At 34.7% G+C, this 13,924-nt stretch overlaps 1 protein-coding gene across 3 annotated transcripts in view; it reads left to right on the forward strand.

Annotated features, from left to right (window-relative positions):
- The window catches only part of Vps13a (vacuolar protein sorting 13 homolog A), a 197,239-nt gene that overhangs the window by 33,026 nt on the left and 150,289 nt on the right, over window positions 1–13,924 (forward strand). For all 3 annotated transcript variants that reach the window (XM_041661420.1, XM_041661421.1, XM_041661422.1), the window contains exons 7-15: window positions 1,595–1,654; window positions 3,664–3,723; window positions 3,941–4,021; window positions 4,332–4,389; window positions 8,587–8,714; window positions 8,902–9,008; window positions 9,784–9,955; window positions 12,056–12,118; window positions 12,732–12,861. In XM_041661420.1, coding sequence (XP_041517354.1) covers window positions 1,595–1,654; window positions 3,664–3,723; window positions 3,941–4,021; window positions 4,332–4,389; window positions 8,587–8,714; window positions 8,902–9,008; window positions 9,784–9,955; window positions 12,056–12,118; window positions 12,732–12,861 — 859 coding nt within the window. The remainder of the gene's footprint in view (window positions 1–1,594; window positions 1,655–3,663; window positions 3,724–3,940; window positions 4,022–4,331; window positions 4,390–8,586; window positions 8,715–8,901; window positions 9,009–9,783; window positions 9,956–12,055; window positions 12,119–12,731; window positions 12,862–13,924) is intronic.

Here is a 13,924-nt window from a genome sequence, read left to right on the forward strand (position 1 = left end):
AAGTAGAGTTAACTTATTTTTTTGCTCTTCAGTAGTTTATTGTTTCTTTAAATATATAATTAGTTGCTATTCTAGTTTTTGCATTTTCTATTGCTGTGATAAAATGCCCCAACAAAAATATCTTTAAGGGAGAAATGGTTTATTGGCTATAATCCAGGTCATGGTTTGGCATTGCAGAAAGTCAGGGCAGAAACATGAAGCAGAGAATTACATTCACAGTCAAAGCAAAGACAGAATGAATGTGCACTCCTGTTCTAATCTTGCTCCTGCCACTCTTACACTGCACAGGACCCAAACCCAATAGGGCCTCACTGAGACCTCTGCTCAGGCGATTCTAGATTGTGTCAAGTGCAGAATTATAGATAACCACCCCTTTTGCTTTAAATGTTACTGTATCATTTTTAAAAGTGTATGTCTGACAAGTTTGTCTATGTACTCTTGTGTGGTAGAAATGGCACAAGTGCCGTACGTGTGCCTAGAGGATTATGTCATTAACCTGGCTTGCTCCTGGCTCTTGGAAGAAACAGCTTCTCTAAACAGCTTCCTTAGCTTCAGACATACTTTTCAGCAATTAAAACTTAACAAGAAGTTGGATTTTTACAATAACTATACATAAATCTTTGAGTGTAGTCACCCCTTTTCCCATTTAAAATAAAATTATACCCATAATACAAGACCTTTGAGAGGCACTAAACATCTGTGGATGTGAGAGAGCTTCCAGATGCTGCTTAAATGGTGGCAGAAGAGTCTGAAATTGAAACAAAGCAAACATAGTATGTACATGGGAAGACCAAGTCTATTAAAACATGCTCCAAGTAGGTAGGTCTTTGAGCCTAAAGTATTTTCTGTTATTTCTTATTCTAAAGTGCATAGAGGTTATTTTTAAACACACTGCTGGAGAGTTTATGTAAAAATAGAATATTTTTTCTTACTGGCAAAAGTTGGTGCTGAACGTGTTGGCTATCTCAGTTAAGTTTCCGTCCATTTTAGGAAGGGGCAGGGCCTTCTGGACTGTGCTAGTGCAGGTGATGGTGGTGAACTGCTGGGTTTGCTTGTCTGTGATCTGGTGCTGAGACTGGGGCCTTACATTTTGCCTTATTTGTCATTAAGAAGAAGAGTAGTTATCGAGACTGAGCCGCCTACAGAGAAGAGTCCGCTGTCCCCTGGAGTAAAGGGTTATCCAGAGTTTCAGACTGAAACAAAGTAGTTATCGAGACTGAGCCGCCTACAGAGAAGAGTCCGCTGTCTCCTGGAGTAAAGGGTTATCCAGAGTTTCAGACTGAAACAGGGCAGCGCTGCACTTTGCCTTTGTCACCTGACTTCTTTACTTATGACACACAACTCAGTGCACTCCCATTTTAAACAGATTACTGCATCAATTTTAATATGTTTTTATAAATTTAAAAATATTTCTACAAATGTAGCAATTTTTATAAAATACTAACATTAATATTTAGCAATTTGTTTTTAGAAAAAATATAACAAGAATTATTCTGAAAAGACTGTTTTTGAATATTTGTAACTGACTTTTTCTATGAAGTGAATTTTATTCAGCTGATTAAACCAGTAAGTAATTTACTTTGTTTTTCTTTAGATCACAAATCAAGACAAACCACTCTCGTTTGGTATTTCCCTTCAAAATCTCAGCATGCAGGTACTTTGTTAAAAAAGGAAATGTAACTTTTTAAATAGTGTAGTATAGTCAGGTTTATGATTATGATTAGGTCAGCATCAGACCTGTACGAGGTATGTGTTTGGTTACTTGTGTAGAAGTGGTCTAGGAAGTCCTTAGACTGGATTGGAATTGAATAAGTAAGGGCACATATCATAAATTTGGTTTTTTAAGTTGATTCAGATATTTTATATAGTTCTTCTGTAAATTACTCTTCATTTTACATTGGTTTTCACTTTTTTTTTTTTGGTTTTTCGAGACAGGGTTTCTCTGTGGCTTTGGAGCCTGTCCTGGAACTAGCTCTGTAGACCAGGCTGGCCTCGAACTCACAGAGATCCGCCTGCCTCTTTGTAGCTACATATAGTACAATTCAACTTAACTCCAGTTCAGCATTACATCTTCCATTTGATTTTTGTGTATAGTTTCTTTATAAAACATGGTCTGCAAGTGAAAAAGAAAAGGAACTGGGAGGGAGTGGGAGAAGTCAGAGATTACTCAGTACAAGTGGATGATGTCTGTTGTCAGTGCTGCTGGCATACTAAAAATGTAGAGAATTACTATTTATATTTGCTAATGTGAAAATCATTGCCACAGTAGCAGTGGTTTTATTTATTTAAAGTATGTTATGTGTATTTGTGTGTGCCTGAGTGTATTTGTGTGCACCATATGCACATGACAGCAGCCCACAGAAGTCAGAAAGGAGTGTTGGATCCCCTGGGACTGGAGTGACAGGTGATTGTGAGTCACCATGTGAGTGCTGGGAAGTGAAACCTGGTCCTCTGCAAGTGCCGTACTTGTTTCTATACACCTCTGAAACCCCACAAACCGTAGGTTTAATTGTTACCTTTAGAGGTTCCTGGAAACTTGTCTGCCATACCAGAGTCAAAGAGTTAAAAACTCTTGGGTTGGCATCCTGATATGCGTTTTCCATATTTATTATTATAAGGTTTTGCAGTGCTGGGTTTTGGTGTGTTAGGTAAGCAATCTGCCACTGAACTACATCTCCAGTGTGAAATCTATGCTTTCAAAGTCATTCTTGGTGATCATAATTTGTGCTGAAGTTTGGGAGCCACACTTGCCGTCAGTTCTTCACACAGCAGTGTGAGCCATCTTTGCAAAATCATAATCTGGTGAGGAGTGGGGACACAGAGCTGTTATCCCAGCATCTGAAAGCTGAGGTAGTATCATGAGGCCAAGTCCATCTGGGCTGCATATCCAGACCCAGTTTGGATAGAAATATGCAAATAAAGATTTCCTTACTGTATTTCCCATTTTTTATTTTTAAAATTTTGAAGTGTTTTGATTTGAACCTGGGGCCTCCTGTAGTGTTCCTTGATAAGAGTTCTTATTATATACTGGCCTTGTCCTCAGTGACTTTGATTACCCTTCGTTTAAAATCTGTGATCTTGTCTTTATATTGTCTATAAAACCTTTGAAATTGGACCCTAAGTAATGTATTTGGTTTTCCCTTTTCCTTCCTGTGTTTTATTCTCTGGCCATATCTTCGACCTTTGTAAAAAACCAAAAGCAACAACAACAAACCAAACAAACAAGTGAACGAACCAAACTATATATTCCCGTCTAGAATTATAATCTTATAATGAGTAGTTTTTATTCATGGTGTATGAACTATCATGATCATAAGCCTATTTTTTTCTGAAGTCCTTTCAACAAGCATATGATTTTAGGTTAGTTGTTTTATCTGGCACACCTCTGTGTTTGATTTTTTTTTGCCATATTCTATCTGCTGTTTATTAGATCTCTAAAAATTACCTGTTTGAAATTGCTTATTTCTGCTTGTTTTTGACCAAAGAAGTTCCTTGAAAGCAAAGCATTAGGGTTAGTGGTCTGATAATAGTATTTTTGACTAAATGATATGTTTTCAAAGGCATTTTTATGAGAAATTAGTCTCAGGGTATGAGAGATAATGACTTGCTTATTGTATATATAATGGTATTTTTTTTACTTATTTATATTTTTTTCCTCTTCAGACAACTGATCAAAATTGGATTCCATGTTTACATGATGAAACTGAAAAACTAGTTCGTAAGGTAAAATAAATTCTAACCCATTGATTTGGTGAAAAAGAATTTTGGAAAGACAAATGATGATGTTGTGATTTTTGTTTACATGTGCAAAAATTTATGTGAATTATATCTGTTTACTTCATTTAGAGTAAGACTCAATTACTTGAGAGTTCTGAGCATAGTAAACATTAAAAATTCTTTAAAAAGTTAATAGACATTAATAAACTTGATTTATTTTCAGCTAATCCGATTAGATAATCTCTTTGCTTACTGGAATGTGAAGTCTCAGATGTATTATCTGAATGATTATGATGAATCATTGGTAAGTAAATATTTGTATGTATATTTGTTGTACCATATTTTGTATAGTGTTTAACTCCCAGTCAATCATCCATCCTTAGAGTCAGTATTGCTTCTAAACAAAATCCAGCAGGATTTTTAGAAACAGAATTAACTGGAACATTCTTTCATAACAGTTAATGATGGATTACTTAGGCATTTTAAAATTTTATCTTGTGGAGTATGAATTATTTATTTGTAATTGCTCTTAAATATTCTTGTAGATAATATAAATTTGTAGGGTGAAGATATATTTGCATAAATATAAATAAAAACAATTTATCTTTTAATAGGTAGTCTTGAAAAATGGTATTGTCAATGAAAATATTGTCCCAGATGGTTATGACTTTGGTAAGTTATTAGATAAAATAAAAATATAATTAGAAAAATTAGCATAAACTTTTATGTTAGCGTTGTTGATATACTGGATTATTTTATATTAAATTTTCTCCTAATTATGTGTGTGTATATATATATATATGTGAATATCAAAATATACTTTACCCTTTTAACATAATTTTTATTGTTGGACTTTCTGACTACATTTCAAAACAATAGGAAAAATGTCTAACAAAAAAGAATGTTAATGAATTGTATTAAAGTTTAAGGATTATGTCAGGTGGTGGTACACGTTTTTAATCCCAGCACTCAGGAGATAGAGGCAGGTGGATCTCTGTGAGTTTGAGTCCAGCCTGTTCTAAAAAGTGAGTTCCAGGACTGCTAGGGCTGTTACACAAAGAAACCCTATCTCGAAAAACCAAAAAAAAAAAAAAACAAAACAAAACAAAACAAAACAAAAACAAACTTCATTATCAATTTGGTTTTTCAAGACAGAGTTTCTCTGTATCTTTGGGGCCTGTCCTGAACTCACTCTGTAGACCACTATAGTGATGTTTATTAAGATGTTTCAGAATCACAAGTACAGTTTAATATCGCTAGCTGGTATAACCACAGTGGTATGATCTTTATATTTATAAAGTGTTCAAATATTTTTTTGTTGTTGTTGTTGAGACAGATGTTGCTTTAGTAGCCCAGGCTTGCCTTAAATTTAAGACAATCTTTCTGCCTTTCCCAAATGCTGAGATTAAAGGCAGGAACTTAAAAATTTTATCTTTTACTGTTGAGTTATTTTAAGTGAGCATATATTACCCCCAGGCCTCAATCCCCACTATGTTAACTCCTACTATGTAGCCCTGGCTCTCCTGGAACTTACTGTGTAGTTTAGGCTGATATCAAACTGTAGTTCAGTTGATATATTCTCCTAACTCTGCCCCAAATGCTGGGATTAAATGCATTCACCTATATGTCTGGCCTATATATTAACTTTATAATGATAAGATAATTACTAAAATATAGAAGAAAGGAACAATTTTAAAAACATATTTTAGACTTGAGAATACTCAATAAACATCAATTGTTGATGCTTAATTTAGTTCTTGAATTTGGCTTACTGACATTATAAGGCATAGAATATTCCTCCTCAACGTTTTCTTGGCGTCACTGAAAGTTTCCTTTATATATTTCTATATGTTATGTGTGCTATTTAACCTTTTTATAATTTCTTTAAATGGCTCTTCTGCCAATTTTGGCAGTTTTTGTTATTATCCTTGTTTCTCTTTTTTGTTTGTTTTCAGTGATGGGGATTGATCCCAGGCAGTCTCTGTTACTGAGCTACATGCCCAGTCCTTTGTGCCAAAATCTTATTTTCATTATTTTGAAGTTGATTTTATTCTTAATTCCTTCTCAGAGGAAATATTAGGTCTGATAACTCTGTATCATGTTTATGATGTATTTAGATTTGACTTACATTTTCTGTGTTTTAGAGTCCATTGAAGAAAGAAAATAATTAGTAACTGTAAAAGGAGATTGGACTAATAGGATTGACTGGGGTAAAGTAGACTAGTAAGGTGAAAGGAGGAACCCTATGTTTGAGCTAAGGATAAGGTTCTAAAAATAGACCCTCTCCCTTGTGTGACTAAAACCCAGACCTTGGTGAAGTGAGATGAACATGGTTAAGGTTCAGAATGTCTCTACTATTGTATTAGCAAAGCTTGTTGGAAATCCAACTCTGTGACTGATGAGACTCGTGGAACTCTTATCTCTCTGTCTGTACTGGGTCCTGGGGGAAGGTGTTTGCTGACTGTCCTTAGCTGTTGTGCAGTACAAAAGGCTGATGTTGAGGAAGTCCTCTGTGCAGTAGTAACTGGACACCAGAGAAGCCATCTTAGATCAGGGCTAGGTGTTAATGAACTTTGCCTCTGTCTGAGCCTGTTAAATGAGTACACTGCGGAACCTGACAGTGTAATTCCCTCCTATTGATTCTCTTAACATAGCATTAGCCAATACTAAAATAGTAGTAGCCTAAAACTATGCTTGTTTTGTTTTTCTTTTTAAAGCAAGCTTTGGAAAGTGAATTTGATGTTCATAAGTTGATAGCTGCATATTTGTAGGAAGGCAAAGAGAATTGGTTTGAGTTATTCTTCCTTACAAGTCTACTTCCTCTCTTCTGATCTACTTAATGGGAGAAATATACTTTTTTATTTGATAAGGTGGGCACGATCCAGTAGAACATGAAAAATTAATGATGCAAGAGATTTGGATTTCTGGATTGATGTGGGGGAAAGGGTTGGCATCTGTTGTATGGTCTAGAGTTTTCTTAAGAACAGGACATAATCAGTTCATCTTTAAGACACTTTTGTTGTAAGAGAAGAGTCTTGATATTAACTGTATTAGTAGGGAAGGCAATAGGAGTTAATGCAATTTCTCTTCAGGGTATGTATGCAAGCATTTTTAACATCTTAGGTACTGTAAGCTTTTGAATAGAGAAACTACGAAATAGTGGTGTAGAAGAGAGTGTGGACTTAAGCCAGCATTGTTTTTGAAGTATGGTTCAAACTAGCAGCCTTATCATCACTTGGAAGGTTGTTTCAAGTGCACATTTCTAAGTCTCTCCAAGGCCTTTTGCATCTGACTCTCCTGGCACTAGAGAGTGTAATAATAAGCACTACAGGTGATTCTGATGAGTTCTCAGGTTTGAAAACCTTTGGGCCTAGAGTAGGTTAGACACGCAACAGGGCCATATAGTCAGATATTTTGCCTTTGCAGGCTGTAGATAATCTGACACATACTTTTTTTTTTTTTTAAAATCAATCCTTTAAAAGTAAAAAATTCATTCTTGGATAACTGGCCACCAGGAACATGCTGTAGTATGAATGTGGTCAGTGCCAATAGAAACAAAAAAGTCAACCTTAAAAACAATTTAAAAATAAATTGTTGATGGATCTTTAGCAGTGTAAACATGGGAGTGCTGTTTGATTTCCCTCTCCATAACATTAAGAATTCACTTAATATTTACAGTATTAAAGTGAGAATAATGACTATGATTGTCACCTTTTCCTTTCTAGCCACATTGTGCTATTAGGTCCAAGTGTGCAACTGGGTTTTGCTGAGCAAGTACTGGTGTATTAAAAGGGCAAACTTGTTGAGGGAATAGTTAAAATAACGGATAAGAAAGTAGAATTAGAGAAGAAATGAGGAAAGGATCATCATTGGTTACATTTAGCTGGAGCAAGAGGATCTGGAGTGCTGTCCCACAGTAGACTGATTGTAGTTAACAGCATGTGTGTTTCAAAAGCTAAAAAGTGAGGCCAGACTTAGCCTGGTTGAGAATGCTTGCTGTTTAGTCATGACAACTAGAGTTTGGATTCTAGCATCCATGTGGGAAGCCTTACAAATTCCTCTAATTCCGTCTCTAGAGGGTGTGATGTTCTCTCTCAGCCTCAGTGAGCATTCCCACCCCCCCCAAATAATTCTTTTAAAAGCAAGGAGAAATATATTGAAATTTTAAATAATTATACCAGTGTATAATTACAATGTATACATGAATGAGAACAGTGTGTGGATTTCTATTAGTATGTGTAATTTTTATATTTATATCTATTAAAAACAAGGAAGAAATAAATCTTATTTTTAGCAGTGTAAGGACACAAGTCAAAAGTGAAGGGTGGTGGGGAGGTGGCAGATCAGTGATTTTTTTTTTCTAGGTCCAAAAGTTCAAATATTGATTTATTTTCCAACAATATTTATGTTTAATGTCTAAAACATGTTCTAGAGGTGGTTAATACAAACATATTATATTATACTTATATACAATTTAGATTATAATTCAGTAGTTAATCCTAGTTTAGATTATACTGTCACTGTTCTCCCTCTGCATACTTACTACTTTTCCTGATATCATTTGATCCAAGAAGATGATCCTGGGCAAATTCATATTCTGCCATCTATCTATGCAAATTGAAAGGAGGACTAGTTTACAGAGAAAGATCATAAAATGGAATCAATTATAAATATAATCTTAACATTTCTAATATTCTTTAAAATTAAATTAAATCTAGAATTAAAATTGTTCCTTCTCAGCAGTGTTCCTATGTAGGACTGTGGAGAGACTGCTAAAGAGGTGTAAAGGAGTATTTCCAGCTGATCTCCTTAGTGCTAGGATGGTTGAACTGGAACTCTAATTGTTTTTCAATTTGTATTATTTTTCAGTTTTTCGACCTATATCTGCTAATGCCAAGCTTCAGATGAACCGGCGATCAGATTTTGACTTTTCTGACCCCAAAATAAACCTGGACGTTGAGCTACATACCATAGTGATTGAGTTTAATAAACCACAGGTGATTTTCTTTGATGACATTTAGATTGTTAGTTATTGTTTGATAAAAGCAAAGTTAAGATTTTTAAGTGTTTTCTGAAATTCGTAGTTGCATAAATATTCCTTTTAAAACTTGATAATGTAAGCTTTGCCTTCAGTAGTGAATAGGAGCTCTGAGACATCTGAAAGCTGTGACTCTGTCTCTCTAGTATTTCAGTCTCATGGAGCTCCTCGAGTCCATTGACATGATGACACAAAACCTGCCCTACAGAAAGTTCAAGCCCAGCGTGCCTCTTCACTACCATGCCAAAGAATGGTGAATGCCTCAGTTGTTTTGAAAGTTCTAAAAAAACGTTATCTAATTTTATTATTTCTAATATTTAAGAATGTATCACAAAACTAAATTAACTATGTTTTTTAAAAGTTATTCTAAGATTTGGTGCAAACTGATTTGGGTCTAGGAATATATGTTGCTCCCTTTATGTGTTAATGAATTGACTCAAGAAATTCTTTAAAATAATTTGCAACTAAAAATCTTAAAATACTGTAGTTTTCATGTACTCTAGAAGAATCAGTATATTTGAAATAATTAAAACTTTCCTTGGCTTTTCTGCAGTGCTCCACCCGCTCACCACCGGCCCCTACCTCCCCCCCCCCCCCCCCCGATTTCCATTTAACTCATTAGAGCTTTATTAACTCAGCTTGAATATTAGTAACTGAGATGGTTCTGGGAGGTTTATCCATGTAACCCCATTTTTAAATTTAAAAATTTTGCTGTTTTTTTTTTGATGTTGTAGTTTAGTTTGTATGACTTGTAGGACATTTTAAAGTAACTATTTCTATAGTTATTGACTAGTTTTCCAATTATGCATTAAGTTGTGCAAAACTATATTTTTAAACAAAATTGAGTGTTTTGTTTATTTTTTGTTGCAAGATATAGTAATTAGTAGAATGTTGCTATAAATAGAGTGTTCTGATAGAATGCTGTTTTAATAGTCTTGTAGTTACTCATGTTAGAAAAAATAAATTTAGTTGTTTTTGGTATTGTTGATCTGGGTATAAGTATGGGGTCTTTTTTTTTTTTTGAATAGGTGGGCTTATGCTATACACGGTATTCTTGAAGTAAATGTTTGTCCTCGTTTACGGATGTGGTCTTGGAAGCATATTAGAGACCATAGGCAAAAAGTGAAACAATATAGAGAATCTTATAAGAAAAAGTTAACAAGTAAGAAGCCATCTCCTGAAATTCTCATGTCTTTGGAGGTTAGCATTTTAAAACAATCATTGAATACTTTACTGTGCATAATTTCTCCTTAGGGTTTTTTTGTTTTTAACATTTATTTGTGTTTGTGTGTGCATGCTCATTGTGGTGTGTGAAGGTGGGGGCGGTGAAAGGACTACTCGGAGTCTATTTCTCCTTCCCACTATGTAAGTTAGGTAGTCAGGCTTGGTGGCTCACCTGCTGAGCCAGCTCTATGGCCCTTCCCAGTTTTTAGTGATTGCTACATTTTAATTACTTAGTCTGCTTTTTACTGACCATTTTCTTTCTCTCTTATTTGGGTGTTTTAGGGATTTTACTTTTTAGCTGTGTAATAAAAAACCTGGTGACATTATTCACTCTGCTTTTGAAATTTATATTATTTTCAGTTTAAAAGGATTTGGGTTTACATACACCATAATGTGAAGCTTCATGTTATTTCTTTTGTAAGTCTCAGAAGTGATTGCCATATCGCTTCTGAACTCCTCTGTTGATGATTGGGTAGATGATATTTCTGTTGTTATTATCTTACTGTGTATTAGTGGAGTTTCTTCTGTATGTGTAAGCTCCTTTTTAATCTGTGTGCCTGTGTAGCCCTGCTCAGCCACCTGTCCTGGTCTCTGGCTGTACTTCTACCTTAGTCTGCCATCCTTACTTGAGCTTTCCTGATTTCCTGCCTGTACAAATAATTTGGATCTTAATTTTGTGGTACCTATAGTCTTTAACAGCAGCATGTTTAATTATGTGCCTTGAATTATAATATGTAAGCAGAGACTGCTCGTATGTTTCCCGGCCACCTAGATCTGAGTAATCACACAGAAACTATATCAATTACAACACTGTTTGGCCTATTAATTCAAGCTTCTTATTAATTAATTCTTACATCTTAAATTAACCCATTTCTATTAATCTATATATCACCACAAGGCTGTGGCCAACTGATAAGGTTCCGGCATTCCGGCATCTTTCCATAGGCTGCTACATGGTGTCTCTATGACTTCGTCTACTCTCTCTCTGTATATCTGTTCAGATTTCCCACCTGGCTTTACTCTACTAAGCTATTGGTCAAAATAGTGTTATTCATTAGCCAAAAAAAGCAACACGTATACTGAAGGACATCCCACATCAATATTACTTTTGTATTGCTCTTAGCCTTATGGCATAATCTAAAAGGAACTTTTTAAAAAACAGGTAAAATATACTTTGGACAGACCAGGAGTAACTAGCGTTTTTTTTTTAATTGAATTTTATTGAGCTATACATTTTTCTCTCCTCCCCTCCTATAACTAACTTCTTGAAAGTAGTGTAGCCATTTAGAGTCTAGAATTTTCAATGGAAAATTCTGAAAAGATTGAAACTTTACATTTTCCTTTCAGTTTTAAGGTAGATGACTAACTGAAGACAAGAAGTAATGGGGAATTTTTGGGTCTAGAGACCTTTCAGGTGGTTTCATATTTCATTACTTAGTTATGGCCTTTACCGGAATTCCCTAAGTATACTGGATAGCACAATCCAAGGAATGCTGTTTTCTTGAAGAATAATAAGTCGTAGTTGCTTCTTTTGGTGGAAAAAATTTGAACCTAAAACTTGAAAGTAATTATGGGAAGGCACGGATGTGTTAGGATTGTAGCTCTTCTCAGTTTGTATCCATAACTTAGCAGTTTGAAAAGGAGAGAAGTTAAGAGTAGTTTTTAACAGATTTCAAGTACTTGTAAGCCTTCTTGAAATATCTTCGTAGATATAAACTATTTCTATAAGATGAAGCCTTTATTACAGTATTAGTTAAAATGGTCTTGATGTGTTTATTTTTATTTGTAATTAAAACCCCCAATGAAAGACATTTTAAACAGTACATGTATGTTGTTTTTGAATGTATCTCTATTTATAGAGATTATAACTATATTCATAATGGGGATGATTTCTCTGTTTACAAGTCGTTCTGCTCTAATTTCCAAGTTCCTGTATGTGTGTTTGTTTATGTAAGAAAACACTGCATCCCAGAATGTAAGAGAGGACATATTGATGAATTCACACTGCATTTTCTTAGTGTAGTAGCTTATATTCTGAAGTTTACTATGTAACACTTGTTTTACTTATATTTTCAGGAGTTGGAGAAAACCTTGGATGTTTTTAATATAACCATAGCTAGACAACAGGCAGAAGTTGAGGTAATTTCAGATTACCATTAGATTAATAAAAATAGTGTCGATATGAGAGGTAATATCAGTTTGTGCAAAATACTGTTTTATTAAGAATTCAAATGTGTTTTTTGTGTGTTTAGAAGATTTGATATAAGTTTTTGTAATACTTGTTTATTGTGTTAAGATGAAATTATTTGTAAGAATTGAGCCTATGAAAATTTCAGAGTTCATATGTAGATGCAATTTATGTATGTTTTTTTTTTCTTTTTTGGATTTTCGAGACAGGGTTTCTCCGGAGCTTTTTGGTTCCTGTCCTGGAGCTAGCTCTTGTAGACCAGGCTGGCCTCGAACTCACAGAGATCCGCCTGCCTCTGCCTCCCGAGTGCTGGGATTAAAGGCATGTGCCACCACCGCCTGGCTCAATTTATGTATCTTTGTATCTTGCTAGGCCACAAGGAGATTCATATGTTATTCCAAAGTCTTGTTTGGTAAATGTTACAGTTACCATGTTATGTTGTTAGTATGTGATTTTGTTTACATTTATTCAAATTCAAAAGATATTTATTTTAGAAATACCCTGTTTCCGTTTTTTTCGATTACTAAAACAATAATTTGTCGTCTATGGGAAAACTTATTTTAGGTAAAGAAAGCTGGATACAAGATTTACAAAGAAGGAGTAAAAGATCCAGAGGATAATGCAGGATGGTTTAGCTGGCTGTGGACGTGGTCAGAATCAAATGCTAAACAACAACTAGAAGTTAAACCTGGAAGTATGTTCATTTCATTTTACATTAGTATAGTTAATCAGCAAGTGCATAGTCATTAAGGTTTTTAATTTTTTTCTAATTAAACAGGTATTGTAAGTGTATTCATAACAATAAATTGTTTAATTTATTATCAAAATTATAAAATTACTATTATTTTCAAGCAACTCTCCTGTTGGTACAGAGGAGCTTTACACTGGGAGCACTCAGTGTAGCACATGTGGCGTAGTAATAGGTAAATATAAATCGCAGAATGCTTTATGCCACTGGAAGTTTTTCTTGAAGTTGCTTATTAGAAAGTTATTTTCCCTTCTTCTCTTTTTGGAACATGTATGTGTGTATGTGCCGTGGCATAAGCTCAGGACTTTGCTTATATACAGGCATGCACTGTACCTTTGGGTTGTTGCCTCAGCCCTTAACTGTTGTAAGCAAATAGGCTCCCCCCCCCCCCCTTACTGTGAGATCTCTCTGTGTTGCCACAGCTTAGTTTAATCTCCTGTCTTTCTGACTCTGACCGTGCATAGCTGGGGATTAGATAACATGCTACTGTGCCCAGTCAACACACTTGGTTTTTACTCAGATAATAAAGATCATAAGTCTTGGAGGGCTAGGGACTGGACATATGATATATTTTGGATTTATCACTTTTTGGTAGTGTGGCTAAGCTGGGTGTGTTAAATCTGTTTTATCCATCTGTAAATTGAGAGAAAATTAGGATAGTATATCTATTTGTACTGATTAACATAGTGCCAGTAAATTCTTGCTTAATACAGAGACTAAAAAAATTATATCGTCAAAGTTTTGGTTAGTAACTTATTTAAGGATCATTTCTAAAATTGCCAACACATATCTAATACTTAATACTTATAAAAGCTATTACAATAATACTAACATTTGTGAACTGGCAAGATGTCTGAGTGGTTTTTGTTTTCCTGTTTGATGATCTGAATTTGATTGTTGGGTCCCATGTAATAGCAGAGAATCAGCTTCTCAAAATTGTCCTCTTACCCCCACATAATACTTTATACACATATCTCCACATAACATGCACATACACACACTAAATAAA

Source organism: Microtus oregoni, unplaced genomic scaffold, assembly GCF_018167655.1.
Source record: "Microtus oregoni isolate MIOR12 unplaced genomic scaffold, Mior012 000012F_ref0000307, whole genome shotgun sequence".
Classification (NCBI taxonomy): domain Eukaryota; kingdom Metazoa; phylum Chordata; class Mammalia; order Rodentia; family Cricetidae; genus Microtus; species Microtus oregoni.